The sequence below is a fragment of the Nesoenas mayeri genome (assembly GCF_963082525.1).
Source record: "Nesoenas mayeri genome assembly, chromosome: 22".
Taxonomy (NCBI): domain Eukaryota; kingdom Metazoa; phylum Chordata; class Aves; order Columbiformes; family Columbidae; genus Nesoenas; species Nesoenas mayeri.
In genome coordinates, this window is record NC_137572.1 from 4,854,301 (window position 1) to 4,875,992 (window position 21,692).

Below are 21,692 nucleotides of genomic sequence, written 5' to 3' on the forward strand. Positions count from 1 at the left end.
CCCTTTCTATTCTAAGGTGGAAAAGATGGCATCAGGAAGGAAGATGCTTTCTAAGAAAGCCTTAGCTCTACAGCACACTTATGCTAGTTTTGCTTGCACAAACAACTTAGTCTCAGACTAGATCGGACCTGACAACTGCTGTAAAAGAGTTTGAGCAAATGTAATAAGCAGTTGCTGCTAACTATAGCACTTTTACATTCGAGTTCACCAGGTGAGCATCTCACACGCAGCCTTGAGACTGCTTTAAGGACACAAACCCATCACCTCCTGGACAGTACGGTTTTGAGACTAACCCTTATGTATCTGTTCATTCCCAGGTGAATCGAAACTGTTTCGACCCAGAAGACCCAGGTCCAGTAGTGACGCACTGTCCGCCTCCTTCAACGGAGAGCTCTTAGGAAACATGAATCGCTGCAACTCTTACGACAACCTGCCCCACGACGACAGCGATGGGGACGAGGGGCTCATCCATGTGCCCGCCCTGATTTCTCCTCGATCTGCCGAAGACGTCGACCTGAGCCCCCCAGATATCGGAGTCGCCAGCCTGGATTTTGACCCAATGTCTTTCCAGTGCAGCCCACCCCAAGCAGAGTCCGAGTGCCTGGACAGCAGCACCTCCCTGCTGGAATCAGTCGGCATTAATAAGGAGAAGCCGAGCCTGCTAAAGAAGGATTTAGAATCAGGCAGCCAGTCCCAGACACCAGGCAGTGCCACGAGCTCTGAGCCAGTCTCCCCTTTCCAAGAGAAGATGAGTCCCTTCTTTACTCTGGACCTGAGCCCCACAGAAGAGACAGCCTGCAAACCTCACACCTTCTCGCCCAAGGTGGGCCGAAAGCCCCTCAAATCTCCGCCGCTGCCCACGTCAGAACCCGTCTCCTTTGCGCTGCCCAGCCGCCTGTCCGAATCAATCGGAGGAGCGTCCATCGCGGCCAGAAACTCCTCTGCTTCCAGCTGGAGCAAAGGGCTTGGCATCGCCGAAATCACAAACAGGTCCCCAACCCAGATGTCCTTGCCCCTGAAAAACAGTGACACAGGAGCAGGGGAAGGAGCCCACCAGGAGCTCCAGCATGCCCAGCTAGTGGCTGCTGGCAAGGCAGAGGTGCCAGAAGAAGGGGAGAGACCAATATCGAGCAGTCAGAATAAGACTGTACCCACTGGACACACACAGCCAGGTACAGTGCATTTTCCTCCATTCTTTCTTTAAGTTCCAAAGGGGACCTGCTCTCAGAAACATCCTCCTCTACGTGCCTTTTAGGAGAGGGGATTGCCCGTCGGTTCTGATCACAAGTGTCTTGCAGGGCTGTGCAGATCAATAAGGTCTTAACCTCTGCCTTCTCCCTACATCACACAGATCGCAGATAAGTTTCCATAATCCTTTGAATACCGCTTTTTTGTTCCCCCATCCTGTCATATGTGAAAATCTGTAGCATGTCCTTCTAAGTAATTTCAGCCAATAGACCATCTAAGACTTTTCATTTTTAAATTAAAAATCTGCCAACGCTTGAAGAAAGGACCTTTTCATCTAAAACCTTATGATCAAAATTGCGTAAGGGTATCTCATTCTCTTCTACCTACTTCCTACCTCTCTAGAAATGCAAGAGGAGCCTTTAGACAATCTCTTGTGTTTTTTTTCCTTCTCGTGATGAACTGCTGTGCTATTGAGCAGCGTTTGCATGTGAGACAAAGATACAGTGTTTCACATCAGAAGGAATTGCCACTGTGAAAGCATGGAAAGCATCTATTTTTCTATAATAGTCGTTAAGGTTAGGTCACTCTCCTTACTGGGTAACGTACAATCACTCTCTCTCTCAATTTTCCCCCCATTAGGAGCAGTTGCCCTCGACTCCCCCCAGGATCCTGTTCCCGTCAGTTCTGTGTCTCTTATCCCTCCTCCTCCTCCGAAAAACGCGGCGCGCATGCTAGCCCTAGCGTTAGCCGAGTCCGCGCAGCAAGCGTCCGCCCAGTCCCAGAAAAGGCCAGGAGATGCTCATTCTGAAAGCACAAATTACGGAGAGACGGAAGCTGGCACAGCTCTAGAAAAGCTCCATCTCTCTGCCGGTGCTCCGGACAAGCTCCACCTGTACACCAGTCTGCCCGAGAACCGACTTCACTTCCAGACTGGGGCACCAGTAGAGCAGGATTGCCAAGGTAGCGGCGCACTCGGGGAGCAGAACCACCCGCCGGGGGCACCTGGAAACCGGGACCCAGGGGACGTGGCCGGGAGCAGAGATGGGGAGCAGGAGCAGTCCGGCTTCCATCCTGGTAAACCGGGGGACAAAGATCATGTCCCCTCCCACGCTGGGGACTGGGAGCACAAACCCCACCATGCTCCAGCTGCACTGCCTGACTGGGAAGCACCCACACCAGACCTGGCTGTAGATAAGCCCCAAATCCATCCCTGCACCTCTGGGGACAAGCAGCACCTTCCTGCCTGCACAGCCGATGACAAACTTCAGTCCTCTCCTGTTGCAGCCACCGGAGAGAAAAGCACCTTGGCTCCGATGCCGTATTTAACAACTATCCAAACAGCGACTGAGCCCAACCGCGGGCCGGTGGGTCTGCCAGATGTCCCTGTGACAGCCGCACCGCGCACGGCCGGCCAGCCCGCCCCGACACACAGGCAGGACCACCAGTCCGCAACGGGACAAGTGCCAGCGGCCTCGGCAAAAGCACCAAGTAGTTCCAATCAGGTACGTGGATGTGTCCTCCCGGCCCTGCGTGTTTTTGCAAGCACAGTGTCCATGCACAGCCTGTATCCCAATATACCTCAGTTTTAAGGAGAAAGAGCATCTGCTGGGGGTGTCTGATGCAGGGAATGCCAGTTTAAAAGTGCCAGAAACAAGGAAGAATTTTTGCATCCTCTCTTCTAGGGGGCTGACAAAATCCTCTTCCAACATCGTCTTTAGGAAAGCAGGTCAGATTCCACGTGTGAGTGTTAGTTGTGGAAATGTCCGCTCAGAAATCCAGATTGCTGCCCTTGAACCATGCACACCTGCAGCCCGTCTTGGGCACCACAGGCACATTTCAGGAAGGGATTTCTGCTGTGTTACGCTGCTTCACCAGCTCCTCAGGAGTTTAAATCCACGTACACTTTCATTAGGACGAGTATAATACATTTATGAGTAGACCACCTAACAGAGCACTCCTAACAAAATCTCCACAGCACAGAATAAACAACTTACATTGAACTAATCCATACAAGCATCTGTGAGATTTTAACTACAGATTTGGGGTGCTTGCTTGTAACTTCTACCTGTTTCTTCCCTATAGGTATGGGGCACAGCTGCACCCGAAAAGCCACCTGAGCCCACGCCTGTTTTCGTCTCCGAAAACAGTTCGACCGCCCGCTGCTCTTCTTCTGTGCCCACGGGCCACCAGAGCCATCTGGAGAAACCTCGGGAAGCCACCAGGGCTCCCCCGCTGCACCTGCGCTCCGAGTCCGTCCCCACTCACTCCTCCTACAGCTTCACGCCTCCTGTGCCGCCCGTGAGGACGCTGGAGAGCAAAATCGCCGCCGCCATGCACTCCGGCAACGCGGACGCCATCAACAACTCCAATTATCAGGCCTTCCTGTCCTCCTCCATGCTGGCCTCCTCTGTGGAGGAAGCGCTGCTGCCGCCGCCGCCTCCACCACCTAAGCACGCGTCCCTGCAGCCCGTGTACGTGCCGCATCCCAAACCCGAGAGCATCCCCGAGCCCTCTGGTCCAGACACCTACCTGCACCACAAGCCGACCTCCATCCATCAGTACAGACCCGAGAGCGTTCCTCCTCACCTCTCCTACCACAGCAAACCCGACCCACACCCAGCCTACCCGCCTCGCTCGGAGACACCCGCGGCCGCCCGCTACAACACCTACGTGAACCAAGGCAAGAGCACCCCAGCTCTCCACTCCAAACCTCGCAGCCGGACGGAGTTCGCGTCCTCCGTGAGCCCCACGGGTCTGCGCAACGCCAGCTACGCTGAGGACGCTCCTCCGTACCCCACTATCCGCAGGGTTCAGTCGCTGCACGTCCCCACCCCTGCTGCCACAGCCATCCGCTCCGTCCCCATTTCGCGGACCGAGGTGCCTCCGGACGACGAGCCGGTGTACTGCCCGCGGCCGCTTTATCAGTACAAGCCATATCAGCCCCACTCTGACTACCACGTCACCCAGCTGCAGCCTTATTTTGAGAACGGGCGGGTGCATTACCGGTACAGTCCTTACTCCAGCTCTTCCAGCTCCTCTTACTACACCACAGCCGACGGGAGCTTTTACGATCTGGATCCCTATAGCACAGTGCGGGTCAGACCTTTCCACCCCCTGCCCAGCCGAGACTTTGCGTCCTACGCGTCCCGGCTGCAAAGCAAAGGTCTGTACCGCTATCCCAGCCTGTCTGCCTACCCACGGGGAGGGCTCATCGGCCACCTGGCAGGCAAAGAGCACAGCTTCATCAGCAGAGACGTGCCTCCCGCCCCGGACATCAAGCACATGTACATGTCGTGGGACCTGGAGGACATGGAGAAGTACCGCATGCAGTCCATCCGGCGGGAGAGCCGCACGCGCCAGAAGGCGAAAGGGCCGGTGATGTCCCAGTACGACAACATGGCCCCGGTGCTGCAGGAGGAACTGGGGGGACTGGACGTGATTCACTTGCGCAGCAAATCGGATCCTGGGAAAACTGGTCTCCTCACCGTGGCGGAAGGGAAGGAGGGGAGGTACCCGGCCAAAGCGGCTACACCCGAGGGGGATGAACGTTACTACATGCAGCACCCCGAGCCGGAGCCGGACAGAGGCCACTACCACGGAGGAGCGTACGGGAATGGGCAGGCGGAGAAGCCGTCCCTTCCCCAAAAACAGAGCAGCGTCCGCAACAGGAAGGGGCACGAGCCGGGCTGCAACGCCAGCGAGCACCGGACGCACTTGCAGCAAGACGCGAGCCACAGGCAGCCTTCCGAACCCAAAAACGGGCCCCCTTACCCCGAGTACAGACCCAAAGGTGGTCCTGAGCCCCCCGAGCCCATCAGTTACCAGCACTCAGGTGGGAAGTACGTCCCGGCGAACCAGGAGACTCTGAGACTGAACCACAAGGAGGTGAGGTTGGCAGAGGAGAGGCTGGATTTGGAGAGGTCTCGAGCCAGACCGACCCCGTCCACGGAGAAACACTCCAGAGACTGCTATAAAGAAGAGGAACACGCCGCCTCGCCCATGGCGCCACCGCCCAAACCCGAACGGAGCCACAGCCTCCGCATGCAGCACCCCGAAAGCACGGAGAGGGACTCTGCCCTCCTGTACCCCTACCAAACCCTGGGGAAACGCCAAAGCGCTATGACTGTGGTGTCCCAGTACGATAATCTGGAGGATTACCATACCATGCCTCAGCACCAAAGAGGGGGCTACGTGGGAGGAGGGGGGTTTGTGCCCCCCGGTTTTACCCACGTGCACAGTAGAACTTACGCCACGGCCCTCGGCCAGGGAGCCTTCCTGCCGAGCGAGCTGTGTTTGCAGAGGCCTGAGACAGAGGTGCACGTCGAGTGAGCTGTGGGGAACGCAGGGATAGAGTCTAAGCAGCCTCTGCTGGACAGTGGACTGTTTTATTTTTTCAGTGACAGAAAAAAAAAAGAGAAAAATACCCCAATCTTGCCCCAATGAGCAAAGCAAAACCCACCCTCAGCCCCCCTCCCCGCCCACCGCTCACCGTTTTTACCTAGTAGAGATTTAGCTTTTTCACGTAGTTTTGAGACAACTGGAACGGCAGGGCGGGCTCTTGGCGCACAGGCCGGGTAGAGCCCAAAGAGATGCTGTTGGGGCAGGGAGGGAAGGAAGAAACCTTCCTGGGATTCGACGTTGGCGTTTACCAGCGCTTCCTTGCTGCGCCTCCGTGGTCCCGTGCATGTGGGACCGTGCATGCTGCTGCTCACCCCGCCTGTCGTACATTTATTGTAAGCCAGCTATGGAAGCCAAGTAGGGCAGGTTTGCATTTCTCATCACAAAAGTACACCAAACCACACACGCACAGTTACAACAGCACAGCATTTCATGGCAACTCCTCTTTGCTGCTATCACAGTCCAGGTAATTTAATACCATGTTGTGGCTGGCCAGACAGTATCATCTCTTTGCAAAAATATTGCTATCAAAATATTAAAAAAAAATCTCAATAGCATTATGCCCAGCTTGTAAATTGGAGCCCAGCTTCCCAGCTGGGAACAACTGTGTAAGTGCTGAGTTACCTGCATGAGCAGCTATTTGCCCTGGGCCGGATCCTGCCGCTCTTAGATCGGGGAAAGCGCCGACCTTAAACCAAAGGTCTGCAGGACACAGCTTGCTGTAGCCTTTAGATTCTGCATCGGCAAGGGGATCCCCACGAGGTCGCGGCACACGCAGAGCAGGTACGTGCTGTCTGTGCGTTGTGGAATCGCGCCGCCTCCCGTAGTGCAGGTGTAGCTCACCCCAGTATTCGCTCAGCCGGAGGGACAGAAGGCCAGTGCACTCTCTAGAATACAAATACAATGTTGTCCTAGGTAATTAAAAGCTTTCCGTATTGTCAAAGCAGCCAGGCAGCATCGCGCTTGCAGCCTCTCACTTCCCAGGGCTTGCTACACCCCCCCGTTAAAAAGCACATGTGTTTCATTAGGCAGAGCTTGCAAGCAATACTTGAGATATAGGAGGTTTTTTAAATGCTCACTGATAAACTCCAAGGCCATTCCTGTCTTGTGCAGTTGAAGAACTTCTCTACCTGTTTGGAACCTCTCATGTTTTATTAAAGCCCTGGAGGTCATGCAGTTGGCACACAGCTGTGTAAGTCAAAGGGAACTCACAGTTTTATTCTATTTTTTTTAACAAAAGTTTCACAGCTATTTCGGGGGCTTTTAAAGCATAAGGAAAACCTGCTTCTAGTAGCTAACCAGCCTTTAGCCATTCGCTGCTTTTAACCTTGTAGCCTCCTCTGGAACTGTTTCGGTAACACTACCTTACGGTAGCGTTACACTATTTTATTGTGCAATGCTGTTGTTTTAAGCATTTTCTTTAGAAGAACTGTTCCTATATGTTACAGAAATAAATCTGGCAATGAGAAAAGAGAAGAGGAAAAAAAACCAGCACAGTGATCCAGGTTACCGCGGTCTCCTTGAGAGTAATTACCAGGTAGAGGGCTTGGCTTTTTTGTGAGATAATATTTTTTGCATGCAGTTGAAGCAGGGACAGGGTGTTTGCTTCAGGCTACTTGGGATTCAGGTAACAAGAGCTGGAGATCAAAGCTATCTCCATGAAAGCCTTAACTCCATAGTCCTGCCCCTGCAGCAACGCTCCTAAACCTCCGCTTTAGCCTTATGTCAGCCAGGACTATCCTGCTCTGAGGGGGCTCCTGCTAATTGTCAACGCCTCTCTGGATTTTCCTGCTCAAAGCCACTGTCTCCTTCTAGAGATCAAGTGCCATCCCTGACCAACTCATATTCCTTGAATGTTAGAAGCCTGGGCTCCTCAGCTCGCTGCATCGGGTGATGCTGGAGGCTCTCAGAGAACCCAAACTTAATTTCTGTGCACCAGCGGTGAGCCACAAATGCACAAATTTAAAAAATACACAAATTAAAAAGGTTAAGGCACCAGCTTTTCCCACACGCTAACACCGATGAGCACCTTTCTTGGTGTTGCTGCTGCCTGCAGCTTAAGCACCTCCATGCGATTCTGCAGTCACCCCCGCACCCACCCCACACCAAGCCATACAGCGAGCTATGCAGTTCTGCTCTTGCACTGTGGTTAAGCTCATGGTGCTTAGAAAGTGTTTTACATCCTCGTTAATTCAAGATAAAGTTATATTTTTCAAAAGAATCACAGCTGAGATGAAACAGAGCGTTATGTGTCAGAGCGAGGAGGGGAGGCTGCACCAGTTGTCTCAATGCAGGTCAGTTCTTGTTGTCCTAGCAGAGAAATGGGAGAGAGCAAGGGGACGGCGAGGCAAATTATTCACTGGATTAAAGTCCGGTTCTGCTCAGATTAAATAATTTATTGCCTAACCTTATCTCCAGCCAGATGAGAAGCATCTATGCTCTTAAATAATTCCCCTCTACTTGCCACAAGCTTAAACGGCCACTTCCTAAGTTTGCAGCCGTGTTTCTCCCCCGTGCATGCAGGAGTTAGTGTCCAACAGCATCCTCCAGCTCTGGATTTCCAGCTCCGCCTTGAGCGGAACATGCGACCCGTAGGAGACCCTCCTTAAATGTTAGGTGAGTAACGAGGACCCGGCCCCTGTGAAGTCTTAAGTGAAGCATTAATTTCTTAAGAGTCTTATCAGGTGAAATATATATGCATATATGACAAACCACCCACAACTTTGTGCCTATGTCTTTCCAGAGAGCCTCATCGTTTGAAGGGGGGGGGTCAGTAGGAATGCACAGCAGTAGTGAAGTAGCTACACAAAACCAACTTTAAAACGTCCTGTTCCTCTTTAACCCCAGAAAGGGACAGAACCTCACGTGCACTCTGCCATCCATCACATCGACTGATGTGTTATGTGTTAGGAAACCTGGATGAGAAATTCCTGTGATTGTTTTTGTTCAAGGCGGCTTTAGGCACGCAAGTGTTTTCCCAGAGCCTCGTGCTCCAGATCCCTGGCCTTGAAAGGCTTGGTCTGGTTAAAACCAACATCCAACCCAAAACCTGCGTGTGCGGAGTCTTGCCTGGTCCGGTTGGGGGGAGGGAAGAGGGGGAGAAAAGGGTTGTTTTGCAGTTCATTTTCCTGCTGTAAAAGACTTGATTTTTTTGGTTTCTTTTCCCTGAGCTGCATGAGAGAAACATCCCAGAAAGCCTTGGGTTACCTTTGGAGTTCCCCTTCACTTTAATTTATATAGTGTCTTTTTTTGTGAACTGGTGTAAAATGTATATGCCGACAAGCTCATGTATTTTTATGTAAATATTTTTTGTGGTTTCCCCACTTGCCATTCTCTGTAAATATTTAGAATTCTCATATTCTTCTCACCTTGTATGATGCAGATGTGGTTTTGTTCCTGTTTTTTATTTGTACTGTAATGCAACAATCCAGACTGAGGTGTCTTGTGGTATTAAACAAAAGCAACAGTCCCACTGAGCTCACACTCAGATGTACAACTTGACAGCATTAATCAAGCCAGGTTAAAAACTATTCCTGTGTGTTTGTGTGTATTTTTGCCACTGCTTCATTAATTATGTTTTAAAAAAAGAAGGGCAAAAGGCCATGCTTTGGAGGGGTGCTGGCAGGCATCTCCAAAGGCAATGGAGGAGGTGACTTTGTGTAGCAGAATTGCTCCCCATAAGCCCGTGCCACTGCTTATCTGTCCAGATACAGCTGCGACTGCTTCCTAACAAAAAATAAACCAGCCTGGGCTTTTTTAGTCTCCCTTTCTTCTCACCCAGCATGTCAGCCCAAGGAGAAAGAGCTTGGTATTTGCACAGAAGGCACAGGGCAGATTTAAGTCAGGACTAACAGATGGCACAGGCCACCTTGGCCCTTGGAGCTGGCCAGGAGGGATTCTAGGCAGCACAGTCTATTGTTCCTAGTTAATTAACAGCCAAAAGATGATTAAAGGAAGCTAGTTTCATATTTTCTTAACATTGTAAGAAGGGCATTCAGCAGTCTTTTCAACCAATAAATGTTTTGCTTTTTAGAAGTGCTGCCAGTAATAAAACCAACTTAACAGTCCTGGCCCTTGGCCACGCTGAGCCCATGGGGCACGATCTGCCGTGGTCATCGATCCGTCAGGCCTGTTTTGAGATGGGTCTTTTGAAATCTCCACCTAACCCCTTCCTAAACCCTTGCTTTACCATCCAGGTTTGCTTCTTAACGTACATTGAGCCTCTCCAGGTCACTACTCGAGAAAGGCCACCCCAGCAAGTCCAACACCCCTGTTCGCTGTTCCCATCATCTGCTTGGCACCAGGAATTCCTGCCCATCCAGAGCAACACAGACAGGACGAGGAGACCTCATAAAGGCTGCCAAGCACGTAATTCCTGTGAGTACTACATAGGTGCATTAAAGCAGCGGGCATCAAGCTTTCCATGTGCTGAGCACCATCAGAGACGCCGTTGCCGCATCCAGCCAGGCTTTCACTAACCTGCCCACCCCTGCTCGGATGTGCCCGATGAGGAGTCAGCTGTCAATGCCACTGAAGTTGTCCCTGAGGCCACCAAAGACAGAGCACAAAGCGAGGGTGAGTTAGCAAACAATGATCTTGACTCTTCCCAAGGCCAGGAGACAAAGTCGCACCTTAACTGAAGCTCAGCAGATTTTCTGCACAGTGCACAAACCATCAAGGACAGACTTAAACTTCACAGGGTCTGGGGCCTGTTAAAAGCCTGGGCGTTATAAAATGCGTTTTTCTGAAAGTGCTGCCACCAGGCAGCGCTGTGAAACCACATTCGCTGCTAAAAAACTGTTCAGGCCACTTAAAAGGACGATGTTTCCATTCTAGTAGTTTCTGTTCAGGTTTCCAACTCCTGATATCTAAGGAGTGGATTTTTTTTTAACTTCTTGGTTTAAAAGTCCCGGTGCTGGGTCTGTGTGTCACCTTTTAGGTCACTGTGCTAAGCTGGGGTGATGCTGCTGAAGGGGCCTGAGTGGTGATAATGTAACTGTCTCTAATCACTAACAGGGTTTAGGGGGTGTCAAGGGGCTGTATCCACCTCCCCCCTGCCCTGCCTTTTCCTGAGCTGCCCTTGCACCTGCTAATTATTAGTGCTTCATTAGCGCTTCATTAGCTGGGGCTTAATTTCCTGCCCCTCCCTCTGCAGTCACAGAGCTCAGTGTGGAGGGATCTTTCTAGGATCTTTGTTGCCTCTGCCAATGTTTGCAGCATCTCTCATGTCCAGAGCTGCTGCGGGACTTGTGAGCAGAGCAGCTCTGGTTTCCAGCAGCGAGTCCTCGCCCAGAAGCAGCAGCTGGTACCTCGAGGAGACTGTCACGGGCACGAAGGCGTCACTGCTGTCTCGGAGCAGCTGGCTCCGTGTTTGTGTGTGTTCATAGGACGTTTGGGGCAGGAAGGGTCAATCGGATGCTCTGAGAACCTCGGTGTTCCCCAGCGGCTCAGAGGGAGCAGCTCTGCGCCGCAGAGGAGCTCAGTTTGGTGCTTCTATTTTGGCCTAGAAAATGGGACTTGATTGATTTTACTAACTGTAATATTTTATTTCTGTTAACTAGGAAAACCTTCTGTCTCCTTCAGCTAATTTTATCTGGTGCATTCCACATTTTCCCTAGGATGACTCTAATTTTCCAGGTGTTTAATTTGGGATGAGGGTGTCTGTGTGTGTCTCAGAGCAGAGGGGCTGCGGGACGCCCCTTGCCCGAGCTTTGCTTGAAGAAGGACAGAAGCTCTGTATTTATCTGCTGCTCTTCAATGAGACGTTCCTGCAGGTACCGGCCTTTGGCAGCGCAGACCCGTCTGCACTTCAGGCCTTGTCCGTTTGTGGAATTTTGAGCACCAAACCCTCCAGTGAGGTCCCCCCCAAAAAAAAGGGTGCACAGTGTGACAGACACAAACCAGGGCTTCCTACCCTGGATAAATCCATCCCCTAAAATGCATTTTGAATGTATGCAATAGGGTAGTTTAAAATTAATGATGTAATTTTTAAATTTTGCTTTAACAGAAAAAAATCACCCTGGCCTCTATCGTATTGATTTCTGGAGCGCTTTAGTTACCTGAGAAACCCGAGTCGTGGATTCCCGCGTGCACTCAATGAGCGTCAGCTCTCAGGTGGAGTGTTTGTGGCAGCTCAGTGGGTGTTGTGCACAGCGCGTTAACCATCAGAGCCCGGAGGAGCTGAGCTTCCCATGGACGGGGTAGATGGACAGATTTACACTTAACAGTGTCTGAAAGCCTGGGTGTTAAAAAATGCGCTTTTGTGAAAGTGCTGCCAGCAGGCAGCGTTGTGAAACCGCATTTGCTGCTAGAAAACAGGCTGCTTGAATGGACCATGTTCCCGTTCTTGTCGTTTCTGTTCAGGTTTCCAATGCCTCGTATCTAAGCAGTGGAATATTTATTTCTTTTTAACTTCTCATTTTAACACCGATATGTTGAGCACCAAGGATGTGCTATTGCTGCGGTTCTGCAGCCGGGCAGCCGTCACTGTTTTGTCCGATGTGGCGACATCTCAGCCCATCCCTCGGGTCATTAGTTCTGCAGGTTACAGGGCACTAAGTGAAGATGTGACCTGCAGAAGTGTCGGTTCAATAGGGAACGGGCTGTCCTGTTTGATGCAACGCACGGGGAAATTAAAGTTGCCCTGACACCAGTGCCACCCAGTGCCCCCCAGCAAACTCCGCTGGTCTGATTGAGACGAGCAGAAGAGAAAGGTGAATCTCCCCACAAGGACAGCGTCGTTACCGCTTCAATGAATTTATTAATTGTGGCCAGATAGAGTCAGTGGGGCCGCCACCTTTCTGAACAAAGAAAAGTCACCCTTCTAAATATCAAAGGCGTTGGGAGAAGTGAGATCCTTGCACAAAAGGGCAGTTTGTCCCGGTGGCAATTGTGTATTTAGAAAGACGTGAGGCTTGTGGAAAGCCTGACAGGTTGCACAAAGAATATTTTACTCTAGCAAGCACTGGAACTTTATGCATTATTAAAACCGTTTGAAGCCGGAGAGCTTTAAACCTTGAATGGGAACAAGTGACCTGCACGTTCCAGCGAGGGGAACCCCAACCCAAGAGGTGGTTCCAATGCTTCTCATGGCTTCTGTCCCTGTTTGCAGCAGCCTCCCTGTCCTCTGCACCTCACACAAAATCCCAGTGAGAAGTACTCAGGATACACCTCGGAGAAACCATTCCTGACCCACGGGTGTCAAACGTAACTCAAAGAAAACTAACACACAGAAATGCAGGAGGGAAGCAGAAAACACCCAAGAATTGAGTGAGATGAGAAGGGTGATACGGCAAGGCCACAACAGACGTGCCAGTGAAAAACAAGTCTCCCCTCCTCCAAATTAACACTCGTCCTCTAGGTGGACAATCTCGTCAGGACTAATAGTCCAGGAGAAGCTCATTCTGCTGCACTTGGAGTTATAAATTCAAACACAAGAATTAGATAAAGGAGAAGTGCCAGACAGGGCCAGGTTTTGAGACAGGCGGGCAGGCAGCCAGCAGCAATCCATCCAGAGAGCTGGGGAGACATCTGCCTTGGCCTCTCCTTCTGTCAGTGCTTGCCTTTCACAACTTGCATTTACTTTATTAGCATCTTGTTCTTCAGACACCCTCTGGCTGCTTTTTTTTGAGGGGCATCTTAATCAACGCGCTTAAGGGATTTTTTGTGTGTTTGTTTCACACCTTTGGTTTCTTTTCTCTGGATCCGACTCAAACTCTGCAATCTTGGCTCCCTTTATCCAGCCCCAAAAGGACGGGAGCTGGAGCACCATGTCTCATCTTCTGCTGCAAAAAACAGGGATGGCTGCACAAGAAAAACATGTAAATGCATCCCACCGCAAACCTGAGTCCCACACTGTGCTGGCTGTTAATGTTTCACCAGTATGAAGTGGAAGCTTGTTAATAATAATGCATAATGCAACAAATTCCCAATGAACGCTTGCTGAGCAGCATGGTCGAGTACCAAAGATACATTAGCAGGGTCCGGAGCAGGCACCGATTTCTGCAATAGAGCAAGAGAAGCTGGTCTAAACTTTCTCATATTCCCCCCATGCAAAAGGCTCTTTTGGAAAAGAACACAACAAAGGACCGCCTTTTAAAATGCCTTAAAATGAGGGACAGATAGGGCGTCAGCAAATCTGGGAAAAACCCCTCTGCCTCTCAAGAAGGGGCAATTTATTGATTGTGAAGCATATAGGTACAATAGCAATTGATGCCATAAGAGCCCATGAGGATTTAAGTTAATGATTCTTTCTCCAGAGCAGGATTTGAATAAATAATACAGGGACAGACATGACACTGCAGAAGAAAAATGACGGAATAGAGGCGGAACAAGTAAACACGATCCATTCTGCACAGTAAGACAGACAGGTTGGGAGCTTTAGAAAAGGATGATGTCGCTGCACAGTTAAAGACCATCATAAGCCATGCACACAAAGGTGCAAATCTCTTTTCTGGCAATTCCTAGCTTTTAAGTACATCACTTTGTAACCTTAGGACCATGGGTTTTTTTGTGGGTTTGTATCGCAGAGGTGACCTCTGCTTCTGCACATGCATTAGAATTCTTCCTTAGCATGTGGCTCTGCTTTACCTCCAATACAGCAGCTCAAGTGTCCTTGTTCTTTCATCGGGGCTGCTGGGGATGGATGAGGGAGCGGGGCGAGGACGGAAGGCAGCGGGCATGCCCCTTTGGAGTTCCACACCAGACAGCGAGAAGCTTCAAACCTGAACCGGTTCCATCAGAAGGAAGCTCTGTTGATTTGCATCTATACATAATAACACCGGCGGCAAAGAGACTCTGCCAAAGACTCATCTAAAGCCGCCATCATAAAGGAAAAGAAAGGAAACTAGGAGTGAGGAATACACTCTCTTTTTCCCTTATGGATATTGCAGTTTTCTGGGTGGAATGTGTAAAACCAAGAGCCAAGCTCAGTGAATTTTTCAAGTGGGACATGACAACAGGACCCCACAGCCACTACCAAGACATCAGTGCCACGAGTGCCTGATTTATACCCCTGGCTTCAAACGATTCTCATTATTTATTCTCACGTGCTGATGTGAAATGGGTCAAACCCACAGAGCTTCTGAAGCTCCCCAGCACTCAGCAAAGCCCGGTCCAGCCGGCTAAATGTTAAGCTTAGCTCAGATGGCATGAGCAACTACGGCACTGTCTTCAGAGGTAATTAGGCAGCTAATCACTTTGGAGAAGCTGAGCCTCTACTCACTAGCTGGAAATATGAAGCAGACTTATTTCTTGTTTGTTTCAGCAGGCAGAGGAGTCGGATGGAGAGCTGTACTGACCTTTCCCAGCTTGGAGCTTTGCTTTTGGACGCTCCCAGGACACTCGGGCATCCCCAGCACAGCCTTTGATACTCTGCAGTTGGACCAGCACTTGAGGAACAGAAATGCCAAAGCAATTAAGTCTGAAGAGCTTCTTTTTCTCTCTATGCATTCAAATTAACATTTCCCAACCTAGGCACATCCACCAAAAATTACCAATATACTGGTTTTTTTCCTAAAGAACAAGGGAAGAAGAAAAAGCTGAAAGCGAGACATCAGAGAGATGGGACAGAAGAGCCTCACCTGAAACTACCAAGTTTTTCACTCCAAATTGAAACGTTGCCCTTTTTGTAATAAGCAAACATGTTTCATCATCATTTAAACCCACTTACGGTTTACCTGCTTGCAGCCCCGTTTTGCCAGAGGTGTCAAAAACCTCCAAATGCTCCAGACTGAGGACAAAATCAGTGCCCTGTGCGTTACCCGCGCAGTGAATTATCACTCTGCTGCTGAAGCTTCAAGGAAAAGCGGCAAGAGAAGGACATTTCTTCCAAGGCTTCTCTACGCAGCGATAGATCTTTCAGCTGCCATCCAAGCTAATTCTACTCTGCCTTTAACCGGGAGCGGATGAGCTGTGGTTTTGCTTCTAGGACAAGGCAGATTGATGGAAACACATTTCCACCCCCTTTTCCTGCGAAGGGGCTGCTGAGAACACCAGAGAAGCTCAGCTTGGACTATCTGATGCCGACAGCACCATCAGCCCTACGAAAAATAATATTGTCTAATTTCTCTCGCAGCTGAGACACTATCATACCACGTATTCATCAATCTGAACACACACAGAGTGCCTTTTTTGTGTTCTACCCCTACCACTGGCTCAGGAATGTGACATTTCCATAATACACTCGGTTCCACTGAAATCGAGATAATTTGCAGGCCGTGGCCTTTCGGCAGGTAGGAGTCAGGACTGACTTTCATACATCTCAATATTATATGCCCTTTAGCCTTTCCAAAAACAACCGCAGAGCTGCTGCCAGCCCGAGGGGAAAGGGCAGGAGCTGTGGAACGCGCGAGCCCCTTCGCTTCCATTATCAAACCTGCGCCGCGCTGCCAAGTTGGAGGAGTATTTTTAGGCCTGGAGATTTATCAGAGACTTCTTATTAATGCAAAAGTGACACTAATACACTCACAGTGTTCTCGTTTCCCTATATTTGTACAAATTGCGTTGATTTCCTTCCCTTCTCCAGCTTTTCTAGACAAGGAAACTGGTGCTTATCCAACTGCTGTGAGGTCTTGGGCAAAGATACCAAGACAGGAAGGCATGTATGGGAGGCTCTGCTGGGATTTAGGGGGATACAGGTTTTGAGGGGACACAGGATTAAAGGGGATACAAGATTAAAGGGGATCCAGAGCCATCTCCAAGGTGACAATTTCCATTCCTGCCACAAATACCAAGCTCTACACAAAACCCAAAGTCAGACCGGGAAATGAGCCTGGGTGCAAGCCTAGTGTAAACTGATTATGTGTAATTCACAGACCAAATTTTCATGTTCTCTGGAATATCCTGCCTTGCAGAGACTCTCTGACATGTGGGTGATCAAGGCAATTAATCTGTATAAGCTTTGCGTAGGTAAACTGGATTAAAGCCCTGTGTGGACACGTTAATCCAGAATTAGAAGCAGGCTTCTTTTAGGTTAGCTTTGAAGTACACACATTTCATTCTGAACAAGAGCAGCCATACTACAGTTTAAGTAATTCACTTTACATTTATGCTGTTAGTTAACTTAGACTAATTTCCACCCAAGTAGCCCCGTTTAAATAAGCCTGAAGCAAGACTACAGACCAGCATCCTTGAGCTGTACTGGGTGATTTGAAACCGATACAGATCAAACAGCAACAAGCAGCAGGATTGTGCACCATCAGGGATCTCCCTGTGTCCTCAGCGGTGACAAAACCCACGACAGGGCCGGGCTGGTAAAACAATTGCGCTGGGTTTGCTGCTCCAGGTTCGTGACTCTGCAACATTTGGGCTTTCGGCCCGTTTTTCTACAAGAGCCGTTTTTGGCTTGGCTGTGCAGATTATTGAACAGAAGGACAGGGGAGCAGGGGAAGGGAGGGGAGGAAGCATTTCGTTTCTCCGGAGAAAGCTGCTGACAACCAGCAAAATAAAATCCCCTGGAGAGAAAGTGCTTGACAAGAGACCAAGCCATAGGAATCATGTTAACGGCATCACAGGAGTTACCGGCTGACGTCTGAAAAATGAGAGCGCTGAATAGATGGTGCTGGTAAAACCCTGAATGGAAGAGCAAGGGTGTGCAATAGGAGGAGAAGACAGGGGTTGCACCTGGGGAGCATGGGGCTGATTTGCTCCAAAACAAGCAGATGATGGGATATTTCTTCCTTTGCACAGCTCTGCACGCCCATTGTCTCACACAGAAGCTGATTTCACTGGGTCTGTTTTCAATACAAGGCTATTGCAGCAACAATTGCAAATATTGAACACGTTATGAAGCAATTCACTGAGCTGGGAAGAGACGTTATGGAGGGGATTTTATCCAGATAAGCAGCAACTTGGCTGCAGAGACAGACACTGATCAGAATGTATGATTTGTTTCGTCCCTCTGAGCTAATTTATATTTAGTGAAAGAACAAATACAAACACACACACAAATATCCGAGACAGATGCTATCCTATCTCTAAAAGGAAAAACACACCTTCTAGAAACATCCACAGTTAACAAGCTTTAAGATTCAGCGTTTTCCCCCATACACTGGCAAAAAAACCCATACCAGCTGAGTTTTACTACAAAGCCAGATCCAAAAGGTACCTGGAGGGCGTCATTTTGGAGGATAGAAGCCCTAAAGCCAATTAAATACTGTGGAAACAGGTGGGCAGAGGGAAGGAAGGCCAAGCAGCATCCCTGATACATGGATACAAGAAACCAGGGTTTGCTGCTCCCAGAATGGCTTGTTTAGAACTTACTTAGTGTCGTTCCTCATGTGCAAATCCTTCCTGCAGATGCGACCGCTTTATAAACAGCAATTAAGTTTGGACCTAGCCTAGAAACTTAATGAACTAGTTCAACTTTTGAACTGATTTGGATAAAGCAGCAGTTTTTTCCCAGCATAAACAAGGCATGAGTTAAGTACAGCTATTCCATCAAGAACAAGCACGAGGGGGGGGAAAATAAGAGCCTATTAGTATCTAAGAGAATAATGAATTTTACCTCTTTCTGTTCACAAATGGGTTGGAGCAACTTACAGTTTTCTTGAATCTATTTATGGTGGGAAATTTGCAAGATTATTCCTGCAAATAATTAGCTATTGATCTCTAAGTTTGCTTAGGGAAATGCGCTCATAAGCAAGTCAATCTATTATTGAAGCGATATTGGTTGGTTGGGGACTTGTGTCACTGGAGCCACATCTTTGGTCTAGTACTAAATACAACTTCAGGTTTCTCCACAGGAGGAGGGAGGTGTTGGAAGTCTCATTTTTCACAGATTTGAACTCTTTTTTTCCTTCTTCCAATAAATGTTTTTTCCCCAGCATTTGCTTAAAAGGCTTTGAACATTTCTTGGCAAAAAAATACAGCTATTTTATTAATATTCTAGGAACATTTTCCCAGCATTTAGATGTTCTAACTAACAATAACAGCATTAAGCGAGACCTTGAATTCCTCTTAAACCTGCAGAGCGAGGGGACAACTTCAGATTCACACAGCTGGGGACAGACCATTAATTTCTGCTCAGCTTCCCACTTCTTATCACAACAGACAAAGCTCTGATCACCAGTAACACCCTCTTATCCCCATTTTCAAGCAGCATTTGGTGCCCTCTGGTTTGACTTCAGGTCGTATTTAGCCACTCCCAGAAAAGCAAAGCAGACTTCTAGTCTGCAGTAATTAAGACAAGGCAAGAAACTAAGCAAATTAGCTATCAAACTTCAACAACTCTGCTGGGCTTTGTCAGAACAAGCTGCCAGTGCCTGATTTTAGAGCTGTTTATGGGGGTGAAGCGGCCCTGCTTGGGTTGCCCAGCACATCTGTGCGCAGATGTGGAGAGCCATGGGGCTCACGCACTGGCCAAGCAGGTGAACGGCTGCAAACCAGTAGCTAAGGAAACCAGTTGGAACCGATATATTAATAATTGCTAATGCCAGAATAGTCTGGAAACATCACATCTGCAGCCCAACACAAAGCCCGGCAAGCAGATCTCTGTCCATGTCGCAATACAAAAGGGAGAATCGCAAGCAACCTCTTGGGTCTCCAAGCAACTCGTGCTGGGTTTGCACAGGGGAAACGGGAAGAAAACCGCACCTATTGTCAGCATTTGTTGTTCCGAAGGAGCAAAACAATTTTACAACTTGCTAAGCTTTGCATCACCCAGTGTTTAACCACACACGGGCTGATGCTGCAGCATCAAACCCCATCTGCTGAAATGCAAGGAAAAGGTTGGCAGGAGACAAGCCGCTTTTTCAGCAACCTGTACCTGAATCCTGCTTTGAGAGACCTAAATCCGCCCACTACAGCTCTCTCCTGCCTTTCTGGACTCTTTGTGATTTCAAGTGCTACTTGAGCTCCTTCACATACCACTTCCCTGCTCATCCCCCAGCTATACTACAGCAATTCTTCATACCGTATGCAGCAAAACCCTCTACAAGTACAACCTCATCTTGATGCAAACATAAGAGGTGCTGGTGTGAAATGTACCATTTTAAATCACTAAGTCCAAACCCAGTAGCGTTTGTTAATGCAAATACCTTGAACTATCCTTAGGCCTTCAAATTTCCTCCTTCCTACGATGCATCAACAACAGCTTTAGCGCCTTTTCTCTTAGCGCTCCATGCAAATCGGTGATGGGTTCACCAGAAATCTGCATTTCCTGAGCAAAGGAAGTACATTTCTCTTTGGTGATGCTTTTGGGGTTTGGTTGTTGGTTTGGGGGGTTTGTTTGGTTTTGCTTTGTCTTTTTTTTCCCCTTTTATTGTGAAAAATAAGAACACAGAACCTGAACTTCAGAGAACTGAAATACAGAACTACTGCATTCATAGCAACATACGAACTTCTATATGATTAGTAACGTAAGGTGCCTGTATACAAGTACCACTAGTTCCATTAGAGTGGGGGGAAAGCATTTTGCACTTTCCATACGCAAAGACGATGAAGAAATAAATCAAACGCTCAGATTTTAAACATCCTTCATAAGGAACTCTGAGAAAATCTGTATGCAAAGCACCACCGTGCTGCAAATAGAGTCACAGACCGCACCAAATGAGTAAGGAACATCTCAGACTTAAGTAGCATCCTGGCTGCTATTTAGTGAGGTGACACTTTATAATCTTTAATATACTTCTAAAACATGCCCTGCTGAAGTCCCTGCTAAATTAAACGAGCTCATTGCCTTGCGATGAAGTAGATAGCTGCAACTGCTGCAAAATTACGCTGCTTCTCTGCCCCAGATACGCTTGTCACAAGTTAATTCTTCCACCCCCTTTTTTTCTTACCATATTAATGCCCTCCATCATCATAAGGATTCCTGCCCACGGCAAAAAACTCAATTTACGCTATTTACTTTAACGACCTCATTTGTCATCCTAGCATGTGTGTCTGCCGCCGGGACCGCAGCCCCGTCACTGCCAGAAGGGCTCATTTACAGTTTGCTCTTTCATTATTATTTTTAAAGATTAAATTGCCTCCATTTCAAGGCAAACAGTTTGGGAACTCCCACAGCCCGGAGGATAGCCAGGTACATTCGAACATTTGATCCGTATATTTGAGGATCACGCACACCTCGGTCCCAAATGACTTGACCCATCCACATGCCCCACTGTCTCATCCGTCTTTTTCCATCACCTTTCACTTTGATATTCCTTTTAATCTTTGCAAAAGATGCTCCGGTTATGACATTGCAATATTGCCGTAACATAGCAAGTTGTGGGAGGAATTTTAACTCTTTTCTTGTTTGTTTTTTTGGGGGGGGAAGGAGAAGAATGTGATCATTCCCTTCCCCAGTGCACCAGTTCATTTGTCTGTTCTAAACCACATTTTCTTCATCTTGCAGCTTGACTACTCCAAAGAGGAATATTTGTTCCTATTAGCTGATATTTCTCTAACGGTGTGTCTCCAATCCTGACGTACTCAGTAAAATTCAATGTTAATTAAGTCATTTAAATAGGTTAGGGAAGAACGCAATACTTCATGTGTAATTACACCGCATGTTTTGTGGAAACAGCAGGACACAAACCACTAGAACTAGAGCTCAAGAACACTAAGAACTCAGTTATGTCCAAGTTACTGAGCACCTGCCTCATTCTCTGCAGCTCGTGCGGCTACATCATTTCGTTCTTGGTTTCCTTCCATTGCAAACATTTGTCTTAAGTCCCAATAAACATCAGCAAAACCCTTGACATCTGCCTTTAGTGATTTCCAATACACTGATACGTTTTTTTCGGAAGCCTTTCCCATGAATAAATTGATGCCAAACTAACAGTACTTGTTATTTATACAGAGACGTCCTTGCTTGGGGTGTCATCTAAACAGATTTCAGCAGGAGTGTAAGGAATAATGTCTTTTCCACATACACTTGAGTCTGATATAAAGTAGGTATTTTCTACAGAAAAACATGTTTCAGATGTCTCATCAATATTGATGCGTAAAGTTAAACCAAAATTTTAAAGTTGCTTCTAGATAACATACAACAATGGCAATAAAACAACTTTGCAGGTTATGTATGGTGTATAAAAGCTCATAAATATTACTCACTGTCAGATGATCAAGTTTCTGGTGCCTAAGGAGAAGACGGAAGGTATTAGAGCAGTTTTCCCCAGTTC

General features: G+C 48.4%; 1 protein-coding gene across 1 annotated transcript in view; it reads left to right on the plus strand.

Annotated features, from left to right (window-relative positions):
* The window catches only part of ARHGAP32 (Rho GTPase activating protein 32), a gene marked incomplete at both ends in the record, with an annotated part of 114,117 nt that extends 108,600 nt beyond the window's left edge, over positions 1–5,517 (plus strand). Inside the window, 3 exons of the mRNA XM_080357853.1 lie at positions 318–1,172; positions 1,828–2,690; positions 3,271–5,517. Of these exons, the coding sequence (XP_080213979.1) occupies positions 318–1,172; positions 1,828–2,690; positions 3,271–5,517 (3,965 nt within the window). The remainder of the gene's footprint in view (positions 1–317; positions 1,173–1,827; positions 2,691–3,270) is intronic.
* Between the last annotated feature and the right edge of the window lie 16,175 nt (positions 5,518–21,692).